This window comes from Saccopteryx leptura, chromosome 4 (genome assembly GCF_036850995.1).
Source record: "Saccopteryx leptura isolate mSacLep1 chromosome 4, mSacLep1_pri_phased_curated, whole genome shotgun sequence".
Taxonomy (NCBI): domain Eukaryota; kingdom Metazoa; phylum Chordata; class Mammalia; order Chiroptera; family Emballonuridae; genus Saccopteryx; species Saccopteryx leptura.
The window spans coordinates 114915569-114937886 of record NC_089506.1 but is presented as its reverse complement, the minus strand read 5'-3'; the positions used below and the strand labels follow the sequence as shown (position 1 = coordinate 114937886).

The window sequence follows — 22318 nt, the reverse complement described above, 5'->3', positions numbered from 1 at the left end:
TGTGTGTGTCGTGTACTCAGGTAGTTGACAGAGAGCAGGGTGTTGCTTCCATCTCGCACCTCCCAGAAGGAGGTGAAAGCGGGTCCGTGTTTCCCCCCATGCAGACACGTTAGGGACAACATGCGTCTCTGCTGACCTGTCTGCCTCTCCACCTGTCTGTAAAGTCATGAATGTAGGTCTGAGGTTCTGTGTGTAAATCTCTGCTTATTGGGACATACTGTTTACCAGATACATGATTTTTGAAGCAATAAATATAGTACATATATGGTAAGAATGAACCAGATTTTAACAGAAGAACAAGCACAGGCCAAAGGAAGAGGAAAACTACAGGACAGTGTCTTCGGAGGATGAGAGTGCACGAAAGCATGGGTGTCCACTGACACCGATCACACTGGGAATGTGTGTGTTAAGCTGGAAGGAAATGTCAGCACTGGATAGTTCAGCCAGTGATATACCTGCTCTACGTCTACATCTGTTGTGAAAATAATATGAATGAGAGTACGCAAGAATTTAGATCCTTTGTTTGTGTATGTGACAGATAGAAGGCCAGTTAGGGACAGACAGACAGGAAGGGAGAGAGATAAGAAGCATCAATTCTTTGTTGCAGCTCCTTAGTTGTTCATTGCTTGCTTTCTCATATGTGCCTTGATGGGGGGGGGGGGCCTACGGCACACCAAGTGACCTCTTGCTCAAGCCAGTGACTTTGGGCTCAAGCTGGTGAGTCTTGCTCAGACCAGATGAGCCCGTGCTCAAGCTGGCAACTCCGGGATTTCGAACCTGGGTCCTCCGCCTCCCAGTCCAATGCTCTATCCACTGCACCACTGCCTAGTCAGACTTGGATCCTTTATTAAAGGCTTTTGTACACAAAAATGTTCTGCTAAGACAGTATCATTGTAGATTACAAAATGTAACATCCTCAGTATTTAAATTTATTACTGATATTGCATTTATATGGTAACCTAGGACACCTGATTACCTCAGTAGTTTTTCTCCACACATGTATATATATATATATACAGAGAAAACAGATTGGCAAGACAGAGCTATTTCTGAATCCTATATGGGCCCATGGCATATTTAATGCCCCACCATTTTCTGGGCTACCACGTAAAAATCTGTAGATTTTAACAAAAAAATAGGTCTCCTGTAATGTCGGTGGCCGAGGCCAGGCAGGTTCACATTGGATTCAGGATGGTAGAAGAACTGCAGAGACAGAAAGGGTTGGGCCATTTCGTTTAATAAAGTCTCACAATGGCGGACAAGCACACAGGGAGAGGAGATGGCCCCTCACAGTGGCAGGCAGGCAATCCTCGCATCTGCACTGCCCTTGAGGGCAAGCACCATAGTCTTATACAGGCCACACACACATGGCACTGCCACATGCTCACACACTAATCAGGCAAAGGGCTTGCAGCCGGTAAACCAGCGAGCAAGCCTAACACAGCTGCCCCACATTCCACCCCTTTAGAGTTGCTCCCTTCACAGTCTACATGACAGGAAACAGACTACAGCAACAGCAAAAGTTACACAATTACAAAGGTGCCCTTCACAGTGTCTCCCTGAGCACTTTCCCAGAGTCACCTGGAGGCCACCTCTAACTCCCTACCCCATGGTAGGTAGGATGGCCTGTATAGTCCAGGGCTGTGTCCATGGAAACCGTACAGTGTCCTTGGTGCACCTCTGCAACTGGATGAGAACCAGTGCAGGAGGGCCTCCACAGGTGCTATGGGCCCCTACCCCCATCAGGGTCTCTCATAACTGTCCATGAGCGATGTGTCCATCCATCAAGGAGCTGGTGCCGCCCTCTGGTCACAGTCCAAGAGTCAGTCCATGATACACAGCCCCGCTGTCTGTGCAGATCACCAAGGTAAAGGTCCATTACAGGCACCTGGCCACACAGCTCTTTATTAACGGACCTCGGCACCTTTCCACAGTGTGCTGTCCATTAACCACAAGCCTGATCCAACCCCACAAGGTCACAGGGCCTGGTGGGTCAAACACATTCAAGGCCTGTGTCACCTTAACAGTTCTCTTAGCTGCTGCTGTAAACAAAAGCACCTGCTGCACATTAGAAGGGGACCAGTGCACTGTCAATTTCACATGGGCCTCTGGCCCCACCCCTCTCTGCTGGATGGGTCCCTCGCCCTTCCCCCTACTCCACCTGGGACAACGGGTCTGGAGATCCTGCAACCTGAACACCAGCCATTTTCCTGGCAGATGCCGGAGCCACCCGCTTCCCCCGCTTTTTCAGAAGCTGGAACTTGAGTCAGAAGCTGTTCTGACTCAAGCTGCTGCCAAAGCTCCAAAAAGACCTTATTAGGTTTGCCATCTAATTTCTCCCTATCTGCCCCGGCCGCAATAAAATCTACCTATACCTGTGTTCAGGTAACTTTCACAGGCCCGTTTCTCTTACTAGTGTGTGTGTGTGTGTGGGGGGGGGGGGGGGCAGCAGCCCTCACAGCCTTTCGGTCCATCTCTGTTCCAGAGACCATGGTGCCATCCACTCCTACATCCACCAACACCATGCAGGGTGCCAGGGGCTCAGTGGGTTTCTGCTTGAATTTCACCCCCAGCTCCTTCAGCTCTGCCTGGGTCTAGGGCTGGACCACAGAGTGTTCCACTACCTGGGGAGGAGGCTGTGGTTGCTCCTGAGGGACTCTTTGCTGCTGGGATTTTACCTTCTCAGGAACACCAGCCAGGCTCTGATTCTGTGGACGGCAGTTGCAACCCAATTATCACCCTCAGAAGAGGAGAAGTCGGAAACTCCTGTTCCCGCTGACTCAGAGCCACTCTGCTGGCAGAAATGCAGCTCCATCTTCTGCACCCACTTCAGCTCCTGTGGCTGCCGGCTCTTGGCCTGAACCCGACTCTCGAGCTCCTGAACCCACAGTTGTTTCTCCAACAGCCATTGCTGCCAATATTCAGCTTCCAGGGCAAACTGCAACCCGTGAACCTGTAACTCTTTGTCCAGAGACCGCTCCAGTTCCAGGCACCGTTGGCGCTCAGTATGCAGCTCATCCTGGAGCTTTCGACCTCGCTCAGCTTCTCACAGAAAGCTCTTGGTTTCTTCTCGTAGGATTGTAAAAACACCCAGCCCATAGTCCTCACCAGGAGAGCCACTGGGAACAACCACTCCTCTATTCCACCCTTCAAGGGTGTCAGCGGCTCCATACCAACCTGCTCTGAACCTTGCCCACTACGCCAGATTTAACACCAGTGGCCGAGGCCAGGTAGGTCTGCATTGGATTAGGGCAGATGGTAGAGAAACTGCAGAGCTGGAAAGTGTTGGGCCATTCCATTTAATAAAGGCTCACAATGGCGGACAAGCACACAGGCAGAAGAAACTGCCTCCCAGGCAAACAAACAGCAAAATGGCCCCTCACAGGGGCAGGCAGGAAATCCACACATCTGCAATCTCCTTGAAGGCAAGCACTCATAGACTTATATAGGCCATGCACACGTGGTGCAGCCACGTGCTCACACACTAATCAGGCAAAGGGCTTGCAGCTGGTAAACCAGCAAGCAAGCCTAACACAGCTGCCCCACATCTTCCAATATTTATGAGAATATTTTTTATAGAATAATGGTGATGTTCTTTATAACATATGTTTATATTATTATATACATAAATTAATGGCTGAAAATTAGATACCATATTGTTTTTAAATTTTCTGATGAAGTTTGATAATTTATATATTAAGGGAAAAACTGTCAAAATAAAATAAATAAAAATCAAATTACATTTACTCAATACTTTAATTTAGTACCATATAAATACAAATAGCATAAAAATAGAGACCATATTAGAAGACATTAGCCTTTTAAGATAAATTATTTTCAAATAACGAAAAAGATATAAAGGTACTTCTGGAAAAACAGAAAGGTTGGAAAGCTCATCTCTGGAGTAGAACCCAGACTGACGGACGGGCACCCAGCGCACGCCGCCCACCACTCCTGTGCTTCCCCCGGTTCACTTCTCATAGGATTTTGAAGGTTTGTTGAAAATAAATATTAAGGACATCTTAGTAATTTTTAAATTACTAAAGCTTATAGATCCTTAATTCTAATAAACACAATACACTATAAATAAATGTACTTACTCGGTTACATTAAATAAAATGTCCACATAAAAAGCCTTGCAGCACCAACAGTCAATATATGCTTTTGCTTTGAATTAAAAACACACTGTGCGCTTAAGAAGCACATGGTTGAACAGAATGAGTAAATGGAACTTGGTGATTTTGCATTCCTGAATTTTAGCTATGAATTAGCACGACTACTTTAATATCTGACTGAATGCCTTTGTGAAATGAAAAGGAGTACTGTTCACTAAGTTAACCAACAAAGTGAAGTATTTCCAGAGTCATACCTGTTATTTTCTGGCACTTCTGGGAACTTATTTGTCCTTTGCATTGTTTTTAAATGTTTTAGAATAATTTACATTTAGTAAATAACCTTGCGCTATAATTGGTAGGGTTCTTTCCTCTTCTAGCAGTAGTAAGTGTTGATTTTTTTTTTACCAACTATGTTTATAAGGATTTATCTTAGATGATGAATATTAAATATTGCAAACCTATGACACTAATCTACTCCAGCAATAACAGGGAAGTGCAGTAAATGAGATCTCAGAAACACTGGATATGTTTCTTCACTTAAAAAAAAACTTTTTAATTAAACCATCCAATTTAATGTTTTTATATGGTACTTTGGTTTGAAGGTAACGTGATCTACAGACAGCTGACAAAGAAATTATAACTGCAATTCCTTGGTGAAAATGTTAATGACAGCAAAATATTGTTTAATTAGATGATTGCAGCATCTGGACTAACACTCTTTAAGAGCGATGTTCCTGTGCTTGTCTGCTTCTTCACACTTTACAGACATTTTGTCATCTCTAGGTCATTAGGAAATAATTTTTAATGATTTTTCTAGAAGCAAGTAGTTCAAGTTACATCTAATTAGATGACAATAATAAGCCCAACACATGCAGTAGCTAAATATATACATAATTAACCAAGGAAGGGCTTGTACATCAAGGAGGAAAAAAGTGGAAAATGCTAAACAGGAGAAAAAGGTTGGGGCTGGGAAGTTGTGTTGAATTCGTTAGCTGATCATATGAAAAACAACTCAAAAACCTTAAAAAAACCCCTCAACCTAACGGGATCATTTACATGAAGCTGTATTAGCAATCACTCTGCTATTTTTTAAATGCAAGAATATCAGGTTTCAACATCTTGTTCATAGTATTACCTAATAAGGTATAAAAATGGGACGTATGTTGTACTTTTCACACTAGAATGAACAGAAATAGGCTTAAAATCCAGGACTCTGAGGTTGCAACCATATTTTTAGTCAAACTCTAAGCTTCACTAAAATTTATTTATCTAACTTCCCAAAACTTAATGTTCCCTGAAAATTAAAAAAAAAAAAGTGTTTCAAAATAGTGAAATAAATTACACCATGGTCCTAAGTTAGACTTTATGTAGTTTTAAAAATCATGCTTTGAAAGAATATTCAGTGAAACAGAAAAGCAGAATCCAACCTGGCTCTGCAGCAGCCCCAGTGCGCAGCCACAGGAGAGGAGAAGGAGAACGGCCATCGACATGCTGCCTAGGGTATTTATGGCAGGCTTAGCAGCAATTTAATTTAATTTAATTTAAATTTTTTTTATTTTTATTTTTTTTCATTTTTCCAAAGCTGGAAACGGGGAGGCAGTCAGACAGACTCCCGCATGCACCCAACCGGGATCCACCCGGCATGCCCACCAGGGGGCGATGCTTTGCCCCTCTGGGGAGTCGCTCTGTTGCATCCAGAGCCATTCTAGCGCCTGAGGCAGAGGCCACAGAGCCATCCCCAGCGCCCGGGCCATCTTTGCTCCAATGGAGCCTTGGCTGCGGGAGGGGAAGAGAGAGACAGAGAGGAAGGAGAGGGGGAGGGGTGGAGAAGCAAATGGGCGCCTCTCCTGTGTGCCCTGGCCGGGAATTGAACCTGATACTCCTGCATGCCAGGCCAAAGCTCTACCACTGAGCCAACCGGCCAGGGCCTAATTTTATTTTTAATGGCTATCCCTGCCCTTCCTCTCTGTGTCTAATTCTATCATAGTATACACACTATGAATGTAGAGGTCATATCCCCCTCTTTATTTTTTTTTTCATTTTTATTTTTAACTTACTGTGTTGACATGATTTCAAATGTCCCACTCAATATTAGCACCGTCTACAGAACATATCATGCCCCCATGCACCACGCAAAGTCTCCTTCCACTCCTATTCCCCACTCTGCCTCCTCTGCCTACCTCCACCCCCCTTTCCCTCTGGCTACTGCTGCCCTTTGTCTGTATCTATGAGTTATGTATATGGGATTTTGGCTAATTCCTTCACCTTCTTTGATTCTGTCCCCTCTTCCCTCTTCCCTCTGACAACTGTCCATCTGTTCCCTGTGACCCTGCCTCTGTTTCTGTTTTGTTCCTCAGTTTATTGTGTTCATTAGATTCCACATGTAAGTGAGATCATATGGCATTTATCTTTCTTTGACTGGCTTTTCCCAATTCGCATAATAATCCTCAGGTACATTCATGCTGTTTTAAAAGGTAAGATTTTCTTCTTTTTATGGCTGCATAGTACTCCATTGTGTAAATGTACTACTATGGCTTTTTACATACTCATCCACTGAAGGACATTTGGGCTGTTTCCAGATCTTGGCTATTGCAAACAACGCTGCAATAAACATGGGGGTGCATCTTCTTCTGAATTAGTGTTTTAGAATTCTTAGATCAGTGATTTAATTTTTAATTACACTTCTATATGTCCAATTTCCTATAATGAGCATTTATTAAATTTATAAATAGAACAAAATAAAAGCCATGGAAACATTTATGGGTTTTTAGGGGTCTTAAATTTTTTTTTAAATTTACTAAGTGTCTTTACAAAATTTATATACATAAAGTAACATGTGTGGTTATGTGCAATTATGTATCTAATTATAATCACATGAGGGTCTAATAATGCATTAATACTTTGACACTGCTGCCATATACCTTATAGACTGTCTGATTTTTAAAAGCATCCTGAAAGGAGAAAGCAAAATTGGTCCAGTATGACCTCAAAAAACGGAGAGCAAGAAATGGGTCATAAAATGTGCTTTGTGTTTCGTGTTAATTTTTGTTACATGAAAAGTAAATGAGTAAATAAACTCTTTTCATAGAAAATGTTAATTTAAGTCACATTGACCTATATTTTTAAAAATGTGAGGCCAGAAAAGATTGCTTCATCTTCTCAATCAGATGCCAATTCTGTAGTATTCTCTTGGACCCAGGGAATTTAAAGAATCCCTCATTTAGCGATTTTTGTGAATTTACATAAAAGATAGCAAAACCATGCAAACACAAAGCATAATTATTAAAATCAGTTCAATCTGATAGGTATTTACTGAAGAATTGTTTCCTTAGTGACCTCATAAACTCCTTGGAGAGATCAGGTGTAGACACAGACATAAATGCTAAGGGCACACCACCTCCAGCGCTCAAATGTATGAACAGATAGCGTTACAGAAGATGGGAATGCTACAGAACGTGAGTAATTATTATACATTTTTAAAAAGAGGACAGATGTACTGCAGTGGTTCTCAATATGTGGAACCGGGCCCAGTGGCATTGGCACCTCCTGGAGCCTTGTCAGCAACAAAGATTCTTGAGCCCACCCCGACCTACTGAATCAGGAGCTCCGGGGATGAGGCACCGGACCTGGGTTTCAGCGAGCCCTCCAGTGATGTGAGAATGACACGTGCCCTAGAGGAGACGTTGGTGGCGATGTTGCTAGCGGTGTGCTGGTGCTGCTCAACCAGGTCCCTCTCTAGGGGTCGCCATCATCAAAAGAGAGCCCTCTCACCCAAGGTCCCATCTCCTTATCTAATCATGGCCCAGTGGAGGTCAATAAGTCCTGTCCACCTTGCTTGCCTCAAGGCAAGACATCTCTGAAGTCCTACCCCAGTTCCAGGCTCCCTGTGGGATCTGAGGCCTTTGCTACAACTACCTGGATGTTCAATCTGTCTTTCTTCCCAGCTCTATTTTCTTCACTTCTCCACAGATATTCATTCCAAAGACACTCTCCAGTATACTGCCCACATGCAAACACCTCTGTCTCAGAGTCTCCTTCTCTGGATCCAAGACCTAGCTGAGAAGAATACTGGGTTCCACATTAGAAATGGTAATTCCAGGCCCGCTTTTAGTATCTATATGAGCCATGACAGTTAATGAACTTCAGAAGCTTCTTTAAATGGAATTGTTTAAAACCATTAACTGTTTAGATTTTTAAGGCAGTTAGTAGATTAAAGCTGATGCCTAGAGGTGTAATTGGACGGTACTACGAGTAGGGTGATGTCCAGTATAGTAGTTGGGTAACGCTCTAGAGCCAAACTGCCTAACTTAGAATCCTGACTCCGTGACTTACTGGACAAGTTATTTAACTTCTCTGTTCCTTATTGCCTCACCTGTGAACTGGGGATAAGACTAGAAACTAACTCTTGGGTTACTGTTGGGATTAATTAGTCAATTGGTTTAACAATTACTTACTATTTTTTCTGAATGTTGCCATTAATAATAAAGAAATATTTCAAAAAAATAATAAAACCTAATAAGAAATAATAACAATAGTATTTATATTTTCTAAATTTTGGTATTATGGATAATTAAAGAAATGTTTAAAACAAACTATGATAAGATATAAGCCAACGATTTCTTGGCTTTGGATTACTTGAGAAGTTTGTCAATAAGCATACTAATATCCTTTCAAGAAATGAAAAAATCTTAAATTTCAGTCATTTGACTTATTAGTCTACTGCTCACAAAAATTAGGGGATATTTCAAAATGAAGCTATAAAATATCCTTAATTTTTGTGAGCAGTATATTTACTGAACAATAACTGTGTTCTTAAAACTCTGCTCTGTAAAATGATTATTTAGTGGAACTATGTTGGTAAAAGTGATATTGGTACAATTTAACACCTTTATCTGCTCTTTATTCCAGGATCCTCAGAGAACTCTGAAAAGTATTACAGTTATAAGTGATGACTAGATAACACAGAATTCCCCACAAATCAGGAAAAAAGGCAATTCTAATTACTTCCCTAACAAGTATTCGATCTTGTCTTTAGTAAAACTTCTTTATTAAACTGACACCCAAATCTTCAATGCTGGTGCTCAGGACAAAATGATTATCCTACGTAACACTTCAGGATGATGACAAAGGAAGAATTAGCAGGATTATAGCCAGGGACAGTGTCTCAGGATGTTTACTTTATATTAATAACCTTTTTCAAGTGTCATTCTACTTGTGTATAAAGGTCCATTTTGCTAGGATAATTGTCTGTGTATGACAAAACCCTTTGAATTCATTTAAAGCCCATCTTTTTTATGAAGTTTCTTTTGACTGGATTATCTCATCCTAATCTCCAACTTCTCTAAACTTTTATTACAGGTAATGGCACTTAATTGCATGCTTTCTTGTGTGTTCTCAATATTTCTATATGCAAACTCTGTATTGATAATTGGATCTTAAATGGCTAGAGCAAAGGTGCTCAGATATTATACATCGGAAACAACTAGAAGACTAGTTTAAATGCAGACCTCAGGGGCTAAACCCAGAGTTTCTGATCCAGGAGGTTCGAGGAAGGGTCTGAGAATTTACATCTCTAACAATTCCACAGTGATGCTGACACTGCAGGCCATGGGCCTGCCAGCCATTCCACTGTAGAACAGCACAGTGACTTCTACTTTTTGTGTAATGACATCACACTTCCCTCTGTTATTTACTTCTCTCTCTCTCTCTCCTCTCTTTCTCTTACTCTCATTCTTTCTCTCTCTCTTTTCCATACCTGCTTCCACTAATCTAATCCAACTCTTCATCCCACATTTTATTTTTTCTTAGAATACCCTCTGCTTACTTTCTAGTGAATTCTTACTCATATCTCAATTTCCAATTAACTCTCACCTATGAGAAGCCTTCCCTGATCTCTCGGGTATAAGTAATGTCTCCAAATCTGTGACTAAAATGACTGTATATTCTTCCATTTCAATAATGATCACTATTTACTGGGACTGCTGTGTTGTACATGTACGTTTCCCTGATGATACTATATAATCTCTTCAAAGGCAGAAACTATACCTTTCTCTCCTCTGTAGTGTTGGTGTCAAATAGAGTGTGCATTCAGTTACCACTTACTAAAAGGGTGAACAAGATGACTTGGTATCTAGAGTCTCGTCAAACTCCCCTACCAGCTCTCCCTAACTTTCTAATTCATGCCAGACACAGTCCCCAGTTTAATTGTACTAAAAAATCCAGACTGCATTCCCTTCAACTCCAAAACTATGCTAATTCCCAAAAGCCCAAGCCTTTTACCTATTGCTCCAATATTATCTCCATTATTCTTTGTTTTGGCCAAGATGTGATACCCACCTCCACTGAACACATCGTATATATCCAGTTGGCAGAAATTTGTAAGCTCTGCCTTTGTCTCCCCAAACACATTTTTAAATTCCTCTACCCTGCTTCGCTCCTACAGTGATCACTCTCTATAGCACTTTCAGTACTTAATACAGCTGCCTAAAATGCTCTCTTCTTTGGGTGTACTTCATTTTCCCTTCCAGTTGTAAGAGTTTGGAGTTTCTATCCTTTTTTTATAGTGTGTTTTATCCTGCTATCTACAGTAGACAGGTATTAGTGTTTAGTTATAGTTATTGTAAAGAAAATACCCAATAAATTCTTTAAAAATAATTCAGTGGCCTGAACATTCTTTATGTCATCAAATAAAACAGACTCAATGATTCAAAAGAAAGTAAGAAGACACTTAAATATCCCTCGTGGTGTGCATGTTCTGGCTCAGAAACTCAAAGACCATCCCAACCAAAGAACATCTCCACCACTCAGGTGTAGCTTTGGAAGGGGTCACAGTGTTATCTCCATTCAGACTGCAATGTCTCCAGAGCTAGACAGGGAAACTCCCAGAAACCAATAGGCATGAAGTGGGTGGTGGTTATAGGTAGTACTGTACCATGTTGTGGGAAATAGATCTGACACCAGTAAAAAGTAGTGGGAAGGGATGGAATCTAGAAGAGTCCTTCAAAGCAGTCAACTAGATAACACTTCATCCAGAGAGAGAGAAAGAATCCCATCTTAGAATAGCAGAACTGTTTAACAGGAATGCCATCTCCACTGGAAACTGAGTTGGGCATGAGGTATGTTACCTAGTCTTCAAGTTCACATCCAACAACACCATTTCTAGCACAGCCAAGGAAAAAGATCATACACCCATCTGCGACATACGGTAGACAATAAATCTTGATAGATCTTTTAAGAGAAAATAACAAAAATCTGAACAGCAAAATTGAAAAAATACTGCATAGAATGCAAGAAAAAATTATCCTGAACAGATCAGGTGAAGAGAACCATGTATCTGAAAATAATACACTGTATTAACAACAGAACTTTTTGATAGAGTCTGAGTCCTTCTTTTATGCAAAAAATACAGAAACTCCAAAAAATAAAAATTTATTTATGGATTCTGGGTAGTAAATTATATTGACAAAAATAAGCAATAAATGAGGAGGAAATTGAGTTAAGGTGTTTGTCTTATATAAGAGTGATTAAAAATGTTGATTTCTTTTTGATTCAAAAATAAAATACACTTTATAGGGTAAAAAACCTAAAACATATCTCTAGGATAATTAATTGCAAGATGCCTACCTTCTAAGTCACCAAAAAGACAGGCAAAAATGTACTAATACAATAATAAGAACCAAAACAATACAAAAGGGAAGAAAAAATTAAAACTGATGATAAAAGACTGAACATATCAGTTATTACAACAGAGGTCAACATATTAAACATGACAACTGAAAGATGACAGGTCCGAGACAAGCCAGAGGTGGAATCCCAGCATGCAGGGGTCTAAGATTCTAGCCCCTTCTCTGCCTCAGTAGCTATACTCCTACTGCAGTGTGCTGTTGACATAAATATCCTAATGAGATTAAGTCCTTCGCGTTTCAGATATTCAAGTTTCTTCAGTCTATGGGTGTAAATAACATGTGCCAATTAACTAGTATAACACTTTCCTTTTATCTTTGAACTACTAAATAGATTTAAGATATATATGAATTATGTGAACTGATATATGAATATATATATAAAATGTGTCAAGATATCAGAAGATATATGTAGACAATGGAGATGTGGATATAAAATATATAATAAAATTTTACATGTTTAATAAGATAGTTGTTTGGTTCTTCCTATAGTATATTATTAGTAATGCAATAACATTACATTACTTATTAAATGACTGAAATACAAAAACATTTCAAACAACTTTTTAAACACTTTTTGTTGACATATTGAATACTTCTATTTATTTAATACATATATCATCCATAGTTAATATATACCTATTGTGTTTATATTCACATGTATCTGATAGATTTGCAAGGATCAGTATTACACAGTAATCCTTTTAAGTGATGGTTCTGAGCATATGTTCATAAAAGAACAATAATAATAGGTAAGTACATTTATTTATGTAGTTATTAAATTCATATGATTGCAAAACATTTTTGCAGCTCCAGATTTACAAAAGCAAATTGCAATTCAAAATGAATAAGAGCTTTTGGAGCTTAACTTAAGAAAAAAGAAAGAGGTACCTAAATCTCATAGACTTGTATAACCAGTGACAGCCACTGATTTAACATTAGAAAAAGAGCCACTACCTTCTCTCAATTGATAAGTGCGGTACTGCCGAGGTCGATGGCAGTTACTCATCATTGAGAAATGTAATGTGATTTTATATTTTTTATTTGAAGATTTTAGGGAAAAACATGCTGTAAACCAATCATGCCATATGCAGGTGACATCTGTACTAGGCAGAGGCCTGCTGTCCTCTTCCTGTCTGGCTGCTACTGCAGAGAATGACAAAGCAGCGAAATTACATTTTCCCATTATTATTTCCAGACACTGTCTGGCAATGGTTTGTTGACTCTAATAAACCTTCAGACAAAGCTGTCAGGAAAGAAAATGGCAGAGAGAGCCAGGAAAAGCCTCTTCAACAACAAAATGCATCTAAAACCTTGGTACTGGCTTATTCAGTTTCTGATAACATTTCATGTGAGTGCTTCAATATTTAGTCTAAAGCTGTATTTGAATTCCAAAGAGGAAAATGTATCCATAAAGTATCTTCACCTATGATTTTGATGATTATAAACATAGTATGAGATTAAAAAATGAGACATCTTACCTGCAATAGTATTAAGAAACATCAAATACTCAAAGTTTGAGATCTCCCTTCTTTGCCATCGCTGAGTCATGTTGGAAGATTTATAGAGCTGTCGAGGAGTGGCCAGAGATATCCTCCTAGCAATTAAGCAAACCATAACAAACACAGTCTCCTTTAACTTATGACTTAAAAAAATTCAATATTAACTAATATATTTAAGATAATTTAAAATAAATAAGAAATCATTAAAAATATCTTTGTTTTAGCCTTCTGAAATTTTAAAATATAATTTAATTCTATATATTATCAATATTAAAAACCCTATTATAGAGAAGAGATGTAGCTCCTCAGAATAAACAAATATGCAAGTACCTATTTGAATAATATGGCTGCAAATGGGTATTTCACATGTCAACATGACAAAAATGTGAAAGTATGCTCAAAATAAGTTTAAGTGTCTTTTAAATAATACAGTAAACCTGCTCCATGGTGAGAAGCTAGGTAAATAGTCTGGTATCAGCAATAAGCATTTGACTTTAACTTTATATAATGGCACCTACGTGCAATCTCTATTCATACAATACATATCCCTCTTAGGAGGTCAAAAATGAACAATGGGACCCTGTATGAATCCAGAAGAAGAGACACAGGAATAGCTCAAGAGAGTAAATCAGGATAATCTGCGTAAGGTATGAAGCTCTTAAGGTTCAATGTGTTTTTCCAAAAACTAATGAAAGCTGGCAGTATTTGTGAAAGTATGAGATGGCTGGTGAGTTTCTAAGAAAATCACCACTTAAGACAGAGGTTCTGAACCTTTTCACTTCGTGTGACCCTTAGTGTTCCCAGAATTTTTTCATGGTGCCCCAGTCCAAGTGAAACACCTAAAAGTTCTGTTTCTTAAGTAGTTAGGTCTAAATAGCTTAACAAATATTTAGTTCTTAATACCTTAGTAATTGTTTGAAAATCTAATACACATTGAAAGAAAAATAATACACTGCTCACAAAAATTAGGGGATATTTTATAGCTTCATATTCATTTTGAGATATCCCTTAATTCTGCTCGGAAAAATTAGGAGATATTTTATCAGTTCATATTCATTTTTGAAAAATCCCCTAATTTTTGTGAGCAGTATATTTTTATTTCATTTTTTAATAACTACAATTACTTTCTAAATGGATGGGCATACCTGTTGGGCACTGCACAGCTTCTTAACCCTTGAATCCTGTCCGATGTCACCACCTGCATTTCCTGTTCCACACTAATGTCAATGCAGCAACCCCCAAAACCTAGTTTCACAAGGCTGAGGTGTCCAGAATAAGGTGTTATGTAGTGCTGAGACTGAGATCTAACTTGAGCTGAGTTTGTGTGGTAGCTGGCAGATGATGCAAAGTTGCCCTAAAAAATACAAAGTGCCCAGCAGCGCCCGTATGAGTTCACCGTGATGTCCCAGGGTGCCCAGGCCCTCAGTTTGGAAACTGTGGACTTAAGACTATTTTTGTCATTGTGTATTATTATCAAATATTTCAATTCGCATGGAACCTTAATAGACATTGTCTTTTATGTAGTAGGAGCTAAATATATGTTAAGGGAAAAGATGGAGGGAAGTAGGATGGGATGGAACTTGTAACCTCAAATTCAAATAAAAATTAAGAATTTTAAGAATAATTATGTGCAACTTCATGTTTAAAATACCAACTTAATAAATTGTAGCAGCCTGGGCACATATTAAAAATTTTGGGTAACTTTCCTAGTTATATATATATTTAAGATAATCAGTTCTTTTGACTTCAAAAGAACTTTAAGTCTAATGATTCACTTAATTGCAATGGTACCTGGTGTATATATATATATAGCTCATATTTTAGTTCTATAATTCAGTGTACTTTTCAATTAATTCAGTATGATTTTCACAGGGCTACCTAAAGGACTTTCACATTTTGACCCATACTGGCACCAACATTCAAGAATTTTTCCAGGTCCACTTCTACCCACGCAAGTATTTTATAAATTTTCACCCTGATTCATGGAAACATGCTAAAATGATTTCAAAGTTACCGAATAATTAGTAAATTATGCTTAGCTCAATTTTAACTGTGCTACTATGATAGTCATATGTTTAACTACAGTTTGCAGTTACTATTATAACCTTATTCTTGCTAATCTGATTAAAATTCTCACCTGCAGCACATTCAGTCTGCTAAACAATATGTACATAGTCAAGTTTTAAATTCCTTAGTTGACATTTTTAACCTAGGCAATTTAAGGAGAAAGTAGTTGGTCTGGAAATAATTCTTACCGCTCAGAACCCTCCAAAACCAAAGACCAAACAAACCCTGACAAGTGTTAAAAAAAAACCCTAATAGGTGTAAATAATGAGGACCACAGGAGAAAGTTGTCATGTCATTCTCAGAGGATGTAGTAGTGAAGAAAATGTGGGCACAGGAAAGGAATTCAGAAACGCAGATTATCAAGCTCAGGGGAAGAATCACTTTTTCTTCTCTGTTGCTCTGTCTTTCCCCTTATAAACTCAGTGAGAGTAGGAACTGATAAGTGTGTTACTCACTGTTATAGCTTCTGCCTTTAGCAATGCTTGCTTGTACAGTGGGGGTCTCAATAAGTACATACATAATGATTTCATCATTGGTCATCTGCCCTAACAGAAAAATGGCTTAAGAGAGATATGAGCCTAAAAAATTTACATTGGACCTGTGGTAGCACAGTGGATAAAGCATCGACCTGGAAATGCTGAGGTCGCCGGTTCAAAACCCTGGGCTTGCCTGGTCAAGGCACATATGGGAGTTGATGCTTCCAGCTCCTCCCCCCTTCTCTCTCTTTGTCTCTCCCTCTCCTCTCTAAAATGAATAAAAAAAAAATTTACATTGTTCAGTCACATGAAAAAGAAAATGGAAAATAGTGAATTAAAAAGGCTGCTCCAAATTCCTATAACACATTTAGATGTTTGAATGAGAATAGCTGGCACACATCTGGCTACAGTAGGATGCTTTTAGAATTGGGGGATAAGGTAGACACAAAACAGTCCTACGAAATAAAAAGTATTAAGCACCATAACAAACGGTGATCATTTAAAATGCTCCATCCTATTACTACAGCCAGGGGTACCCTTAGTAAGTGAAGAATCTAATTAAATCCAAAATTAATTGATTGTACTGACAGTCCGAATAGGAAACACACTAAGGAGGCCATGGTAATCAGTACGGAGGACAGAAAATGGGCAAGTGTTTTCCTATCATTCGGCAGGAATGAAGGTATTATTCTTATGAACAATGTGGGTGATCACCTTGATAGAGGACACAATAGAAATGAAGAGCGTGGGCTGTGACCTTGGGCAGGTAAATAACTTACCTAAATCAAAAGCTTCCTATGTGTAACATGGAATAAGAGTCCCCTTGTTTGTAAGATGTGGCTGATTTAAGAATGAATGGCAGAGAGCCCCATGCTGCCATGTTGGGGCACAATGAGAACACAGCCGTCTATGGACCAGAAAGCAGGTCTCATCAGACACCAAGTCTGCCAGTTCCGTATCAGACTTCCCAGCCTCCAAAACTGTGAGAAATAAATGTTGTTTATAAGCACTCCGACCTCCCCCCCCCCCCAAAAGAAAACCATTAAGGGAAATAATACTTATACACTAAAATACTAGTATAGTCCCTGGCACATGGGAAGTGTTCAGTAAATGATAGCTAGTGATGTTAGTTCATTAACATTCATTAGGGCATTCATTAGGCTACACTAGCTTAGTGGAAATACTCTTTTGTTCTAAATCTTCTCTAACTAAGCGGCACTCTATTCTCTAACGTGATCTTTTTGGTGGGCTAGCCCATGAGGTAGCCTAAATTATTTTTGAAGTTAATTATTTTGGCAGTATATGTGCCTTCGAATTATATATTTTTTGTTTGTTTATAAATCAGTCTCTTTTATGGGTTTAGCTTAGAGTAAGTTTCCTGGAGTCTGACAAACTACTTAAACCAACAAATATCAATTACCAAAAAAGGAAAGCAGAGAACGACGGACTCCCTAGTGGCTTCACCAAGCTGGAAGGCTCCTTGCAGGAGCTAGTATCATCCTTCCCTTTGACTATTTGCTATATGTGATAAGACTGCACATATCACACACATAAGTTTATGGAGGGTTGTGTGCAGATCTATTATTTATCTACCCACCTATCTATATTTCTGTCTGTATTTGTGCATATACATGTACAGTGTATATGTGTTTACAGTTTGACAGTGCCTTCACTTTATGATCTCAAGACATTTGTAAGATGTCTCTATGCAAAGATACAGCCCTAGTTTTTTTTTTTTTTTACAGAGACAGAGAGAGAGTCAGAGAGAGGGATAGACAGGAACAGACAGACAGGAACGGAGAGATGAGAAGCATCAATCATTAGTTTTTCGTTGCGCATTGTGACACCTTAGTTGTTCATTGATTGCTCTCTCACATGTGCCTCGACCGCGGGCAATCAGCAGACCAAGCAACCCCTTGCTTGAGCCAGTGACCTTGGGTCCAAGCTGGTGAATTTCTACTCAAACCAGATAAGCCCGTGCTCAAGCTGGCGACCTCAGAGTCTAGAACCTGGGTCTTCCACATCCCAGTCCGACGCTTTATCCACTGTGCCACCGCCTGGTCAGGCCAGCCCTAGTTTTATAGCAGGTTAGTGTCATTCCTCTTACCTAGTGTTCATTCTTCCGACTAATATGTGGAGAGTGCTACTAAGTGCCCGGCTGTACTGTTATCCAGCAAGTAAATAACAGGCGTGAGTCAAGATATGCAATGTTCTTCCAACCCCCATCTGCTACACAACGGAACAGAATTTTACCAGGAAATAATGAATGAATTGAGCTTTTGGTCAGGAGCCCCAAAACAATGAAAGAGTATTTTAAGACAGAATGGTTGAATGAAGTAACAGTGGAGCCAAAACTGAACATTAATTTGTTTCCAGTTTTTTCATCCAAAAGTCAGAGATTGAATGTGGTTAAAACGAAAATAATAAACATAATAGATAAGGAAGCTATTGTTTAAGTGCATTCAGTTCTAGACAAGGCAAAGAGTATTGAAAGAAATCACACACATGTCAATGAGAAATCCCTACTTTGAGAAAGATGGTCACTGAGCAAGACACCAGGAGGCAGGTTATTTTTTTTTAAAGGACAAAGAACAATTTGTGAGTTCTTAATGAAAATTCCTGGAAAAATTCTTGAATTGATGATTAAACAAACTGTCTGTAGGCACCTGGGAAAGGAAGCCGTGGTTTCCATGAGTCAGCTTAGATTCAATGAGAAAACGTCTTGCAGAACTAATTGCATTTCCTTGATAGATTAAATGCATTTTTCCTTTGACCTGTATTTTATAAAAGTATTTCACTATCTACTAGTGTCTTAATTTAATCTTGTCAGTCTACTAGCAAACATCCTGAGCATGTACACACATGTCAGTAAATTGCTCTCACACCCTAAGCTTAAAGTGAATGGACCCTCTGCTGTGCAAGGTGATTCCAGCCGAACAACACGTAAAAGGCACCTCTACAATTAGGTACTATGCTAGGTCCTGAAGATTAAAACCAAATAAGGCACAGTCTCCGTCTTTTAAATGTCTGCAGCCTACTTAAGGAAAGATGGACAAAGATTAGTTTCCCTTTCCATCTCTGCAATGGTTCCCGGGGACTAAACTTGTCTACCCAAAGCTGGTATCTCTCTTTCTTCCTCTCCAAGAGACACCCTGTTTTTTTCAGGTAGGAGACAGCAAGGAGTTCAGAGGTACATTTCCACTTGAATTCTAGGGGATATTTGGATAAGCCAGTAAATACCCCCTTTGACAGTGGTTGTTTTAGGGGTGAGAAGGTGACCCCATTCTGGCCAAAGGGACCTGAGATAAAGATGACTTCAGACAAGTATATTCTTTCCTAAAATATGAAAGCTCGAAGAGGAATCCAGTGTTTCTTCCTCTTTACTACGGTTGTCTGAAGATGGTGTCTGGAGCTGTAGCAGTGATTTTGTGAACATGAGGCCAACTGAGAGTCCTGAGTCACTGAACCACTGAGCCAATACTGGCAACGCCAGATCTTTACAGTAAAAACAAAAGCTAAAAAGCAAAGAGCCCTGTCTTTTAAGCCCCATTTAGTCATATATTCAGTTACTTGGAGCCAAAAACTAACTGATATTAGTGATAGACAAAATTGACTGTTTACTACTTAGATAGTGTCTCCAATAAAATAAGATTACAAAATGATGCATTTAAAATGCCAAGATGAAAACTTTAGGATTATGGTTAAAACCATAACTAATTATTAATCTCAATAAACTGTAGGAGTTTTATTACTTTAATAAAGAAGCCTTTATAAGAACAATTTATATGCTATTACAATAATCACAAACATCACGAGGCTTTTGGTATGTTACTTGTAAGATTGCAAGTAAAATGTCTTAATTATGTACTAGTGATGATATTTAATCATTTTTTCTTCTTCATTTTACATATGCATTAAATAAAATTATGTCCTAACTATTCTGTATTTCCTAAAATAGTTGTTTTCATAATCTCTTTCCCTACAAATAACCTGAAGTGAAAGAAAATATCTTCGTCCTCAAAATAATTATAATAGTATAATCCTATACTATTTCTGTCTCATTGAAAATGAAGTATGTTTTTAAAAGCCCAGAACTTAATATAATTACCTGGCTTGTGGCAAACCATAGCTGGTTCCTACTCCAACCCGAGGCAAGCTATAGACAACTTTTTTCACCGTTGCTTGGTCAGGGAAGTTAAACATAACGGACGCTGCAGAAGAAGAGAAAACTGATTTAGAAACACACAGGGGAGCTAATATCAACACAGAACTCACTTCCAAGTGCTAATCACTCACTATTTGTTTGTAAAGGTAATGGGTCTTCACAGAAAATCACCTTTCTGTATAATCTAGGATTAACATTTTCAAACAAACAAATGCTTTTTTATTTTTGTTTTAGTGAAGGCATAACAAAGAGAGAAAAATACAGCAGAGAAAACAAAACAAAACAGAATTACACCGTGTAAATGAATTGCATTCAACGTGAACACATTTTCTTTCAAAATCTTTAATGGGACTTACTTCGGTTTGCCATAAACACTTCCAAAGCAGTGTTTTGTAGGAGATAACGTCTTGAAAACACAGCTCGTATCTCGCTGAACATCCATTTTCCATGAAGTCCCTCAGTGTATGCGAGGACCTAAAATAGAGTTCAAGGGGCGTGTTGGTCAGTAAAACATGTCTAAAGCTTAGCCTGACAATCCCTTAGACCAGTGGTTCTCAAAGTGTGCGCCAGGGCACACTGGTGTGCTCTAAATTTCCATGTGTGCCCTATGGTATTCCAGAGAAATATGTGCCTGTTGGGGACCAATAGGGTTTTTGGAATTTAGATTTTTGGAGGACAGAGGTGTGGGGAATTGGTTGTTAAGCTGACAGTCTGCCCAACCCCCCACCTCACTTGCCTGATTAGGTTGCAAAAGGCTATTAAGCTGTGGTGCTGGATTGTTTACACTACCCACCATGTTCCCCGGAAAGACTGGAGGCAAGTTTCTTCTATCCTTTGTTTGGTGTAAAGTTAAGATGATATGTATGGTGGGGTTTTTCTGCACTGAACACAATTAAGAGTAAAAAGAGAGGAATTCTTCAATGTATTGATGAGGAAATGAGAGTTTGCCTTTCAGATTTATGCCCAAACATTGAAGAAATCGCTAGGACACATCAGGCTCATGTTTCTCATAAACACAAGAATGAAAATCTTAACACATTCGTGCCAGGACCTGCCGAATTTATTAAATCTTACTAAATCTTATCTATATATATAAAAGATAACTTTTTTGTCATTTATTTTTAACCCCTCTTTTTTACAAATTCTCTTTAAAAAGCATAACTCAAAATATGTAACATAAAAATGTTTTTTAATGTCAGAATAAATTTAATTTTGTATTTATTTTGTTTAATTACCATAAAAGCACACGTGGACTTTATATCTTTTCTTTAATATTTGACTTAATTATTATAACATATTTCTCAGAAATTTGTATGTAGTGCACCTACAATTATTTGTAGGATTTTAAATGCGCCCCAATTTCAAAAAATTTGAGAACCACTGCCTTAGACAGTGCTATAGAGAAGTCAGTAAGTTAGGGATCATCTTCCTGAATTCATTATATATCACAACGCTGTCAAACATTTGATTCTATATGTTTGCAATATTTCTACCTTTCTTTAATTTTCTTAATTGGAAATAAAGAAGCAGTTATATCTTCAGTGTGATCCTGTGACTTAAAACAGAAAATGTATTATAATTTTTTGGTTTTGTATATAATTAATTGGTCCAGGTGATCTGACATGACCGTTGCTTCTTCACCAGTATCTCCTTTCCTCCTCCTCCCTTGTTCTACAAAAGCCCAGCTGTCCCTGAAGTGTCCATGTGGTCAACCCCAAGCAATGGATCATGATTGATCTAAGCCAGGGGTCAGGAAACATCTTTGGTAAAAGGCCAAACACTAAATATCTTGAGGTTTTGCAAGCCATACGGTCCCTATCATAACACTTGACTCGCCACTGTCCCACTAAAGCAGTCACCGACAACGTGTAAATCAACAGTCATGGCTGTGTTCCATTAAAACTGTATTTGCAACAACAAGGGCAGCCAGAATTGGCCCCAGGGTCAGAATTTGGCTAACCTATGGTCTCAGCCAAATCATGACAAAGTAATTCCTTGCTTTCTCAAATTCCCTTGCAATGAGTGGTAAGGGCATTTGACCCAGCACTGGCTAATGAGAACAGAACCAAAGTCAGCTGGGGATGTTCAGAAAAGCTGATGAAATGAGCCATAGATAGCTGACACACTCCTGTCCCTTCTTACTTGAGAGGAGATGTGATGGCCAAAACTGCATAACCATGGCAGGAAGGCCCAGGGCATCGGCCTGAGGTTGACCCTGATACTGAGCTATGGAAAGAATCTCAGCAACGACCTCTACGTGTGGACTTGTTGTTACATGATACAGATAAATCCATATTTGATTAAGCCACAA

General features: G+C 39.0%; 1 protein-coding gene across 6 annotated transcripts in view; it reads right to left on the bottom strand.

Moving 5' to 3' along the window:
- The window catches only part of NBEA (neurobeachin), a 739008-nt gene that overhangs the window by 143803 nt on the left and 572887 nt on the right, over positions 1-22318 (bottom strand). For all 6 annotated transcript variants that reach the window (XM_066381029.1, XM_066381023.1, XM_066381024.1 and 3 more), the window contains 3 exons: positions 20364-20481; positions 19951-20053; positions 13279-13394 (listed from right to left, as the gene is read on the bottom strand). In XM_066381029.1, coding sequence (XP_066237126.1) covers positions 13279-13394; positions 19951-20053; positions 20364-20481 — 337 coding nt within the window. The remainder of the gene's footprint in view (positions 1-13278; positions 13395-19950; positions 20054-20363; positions 20482-22318) is intronic.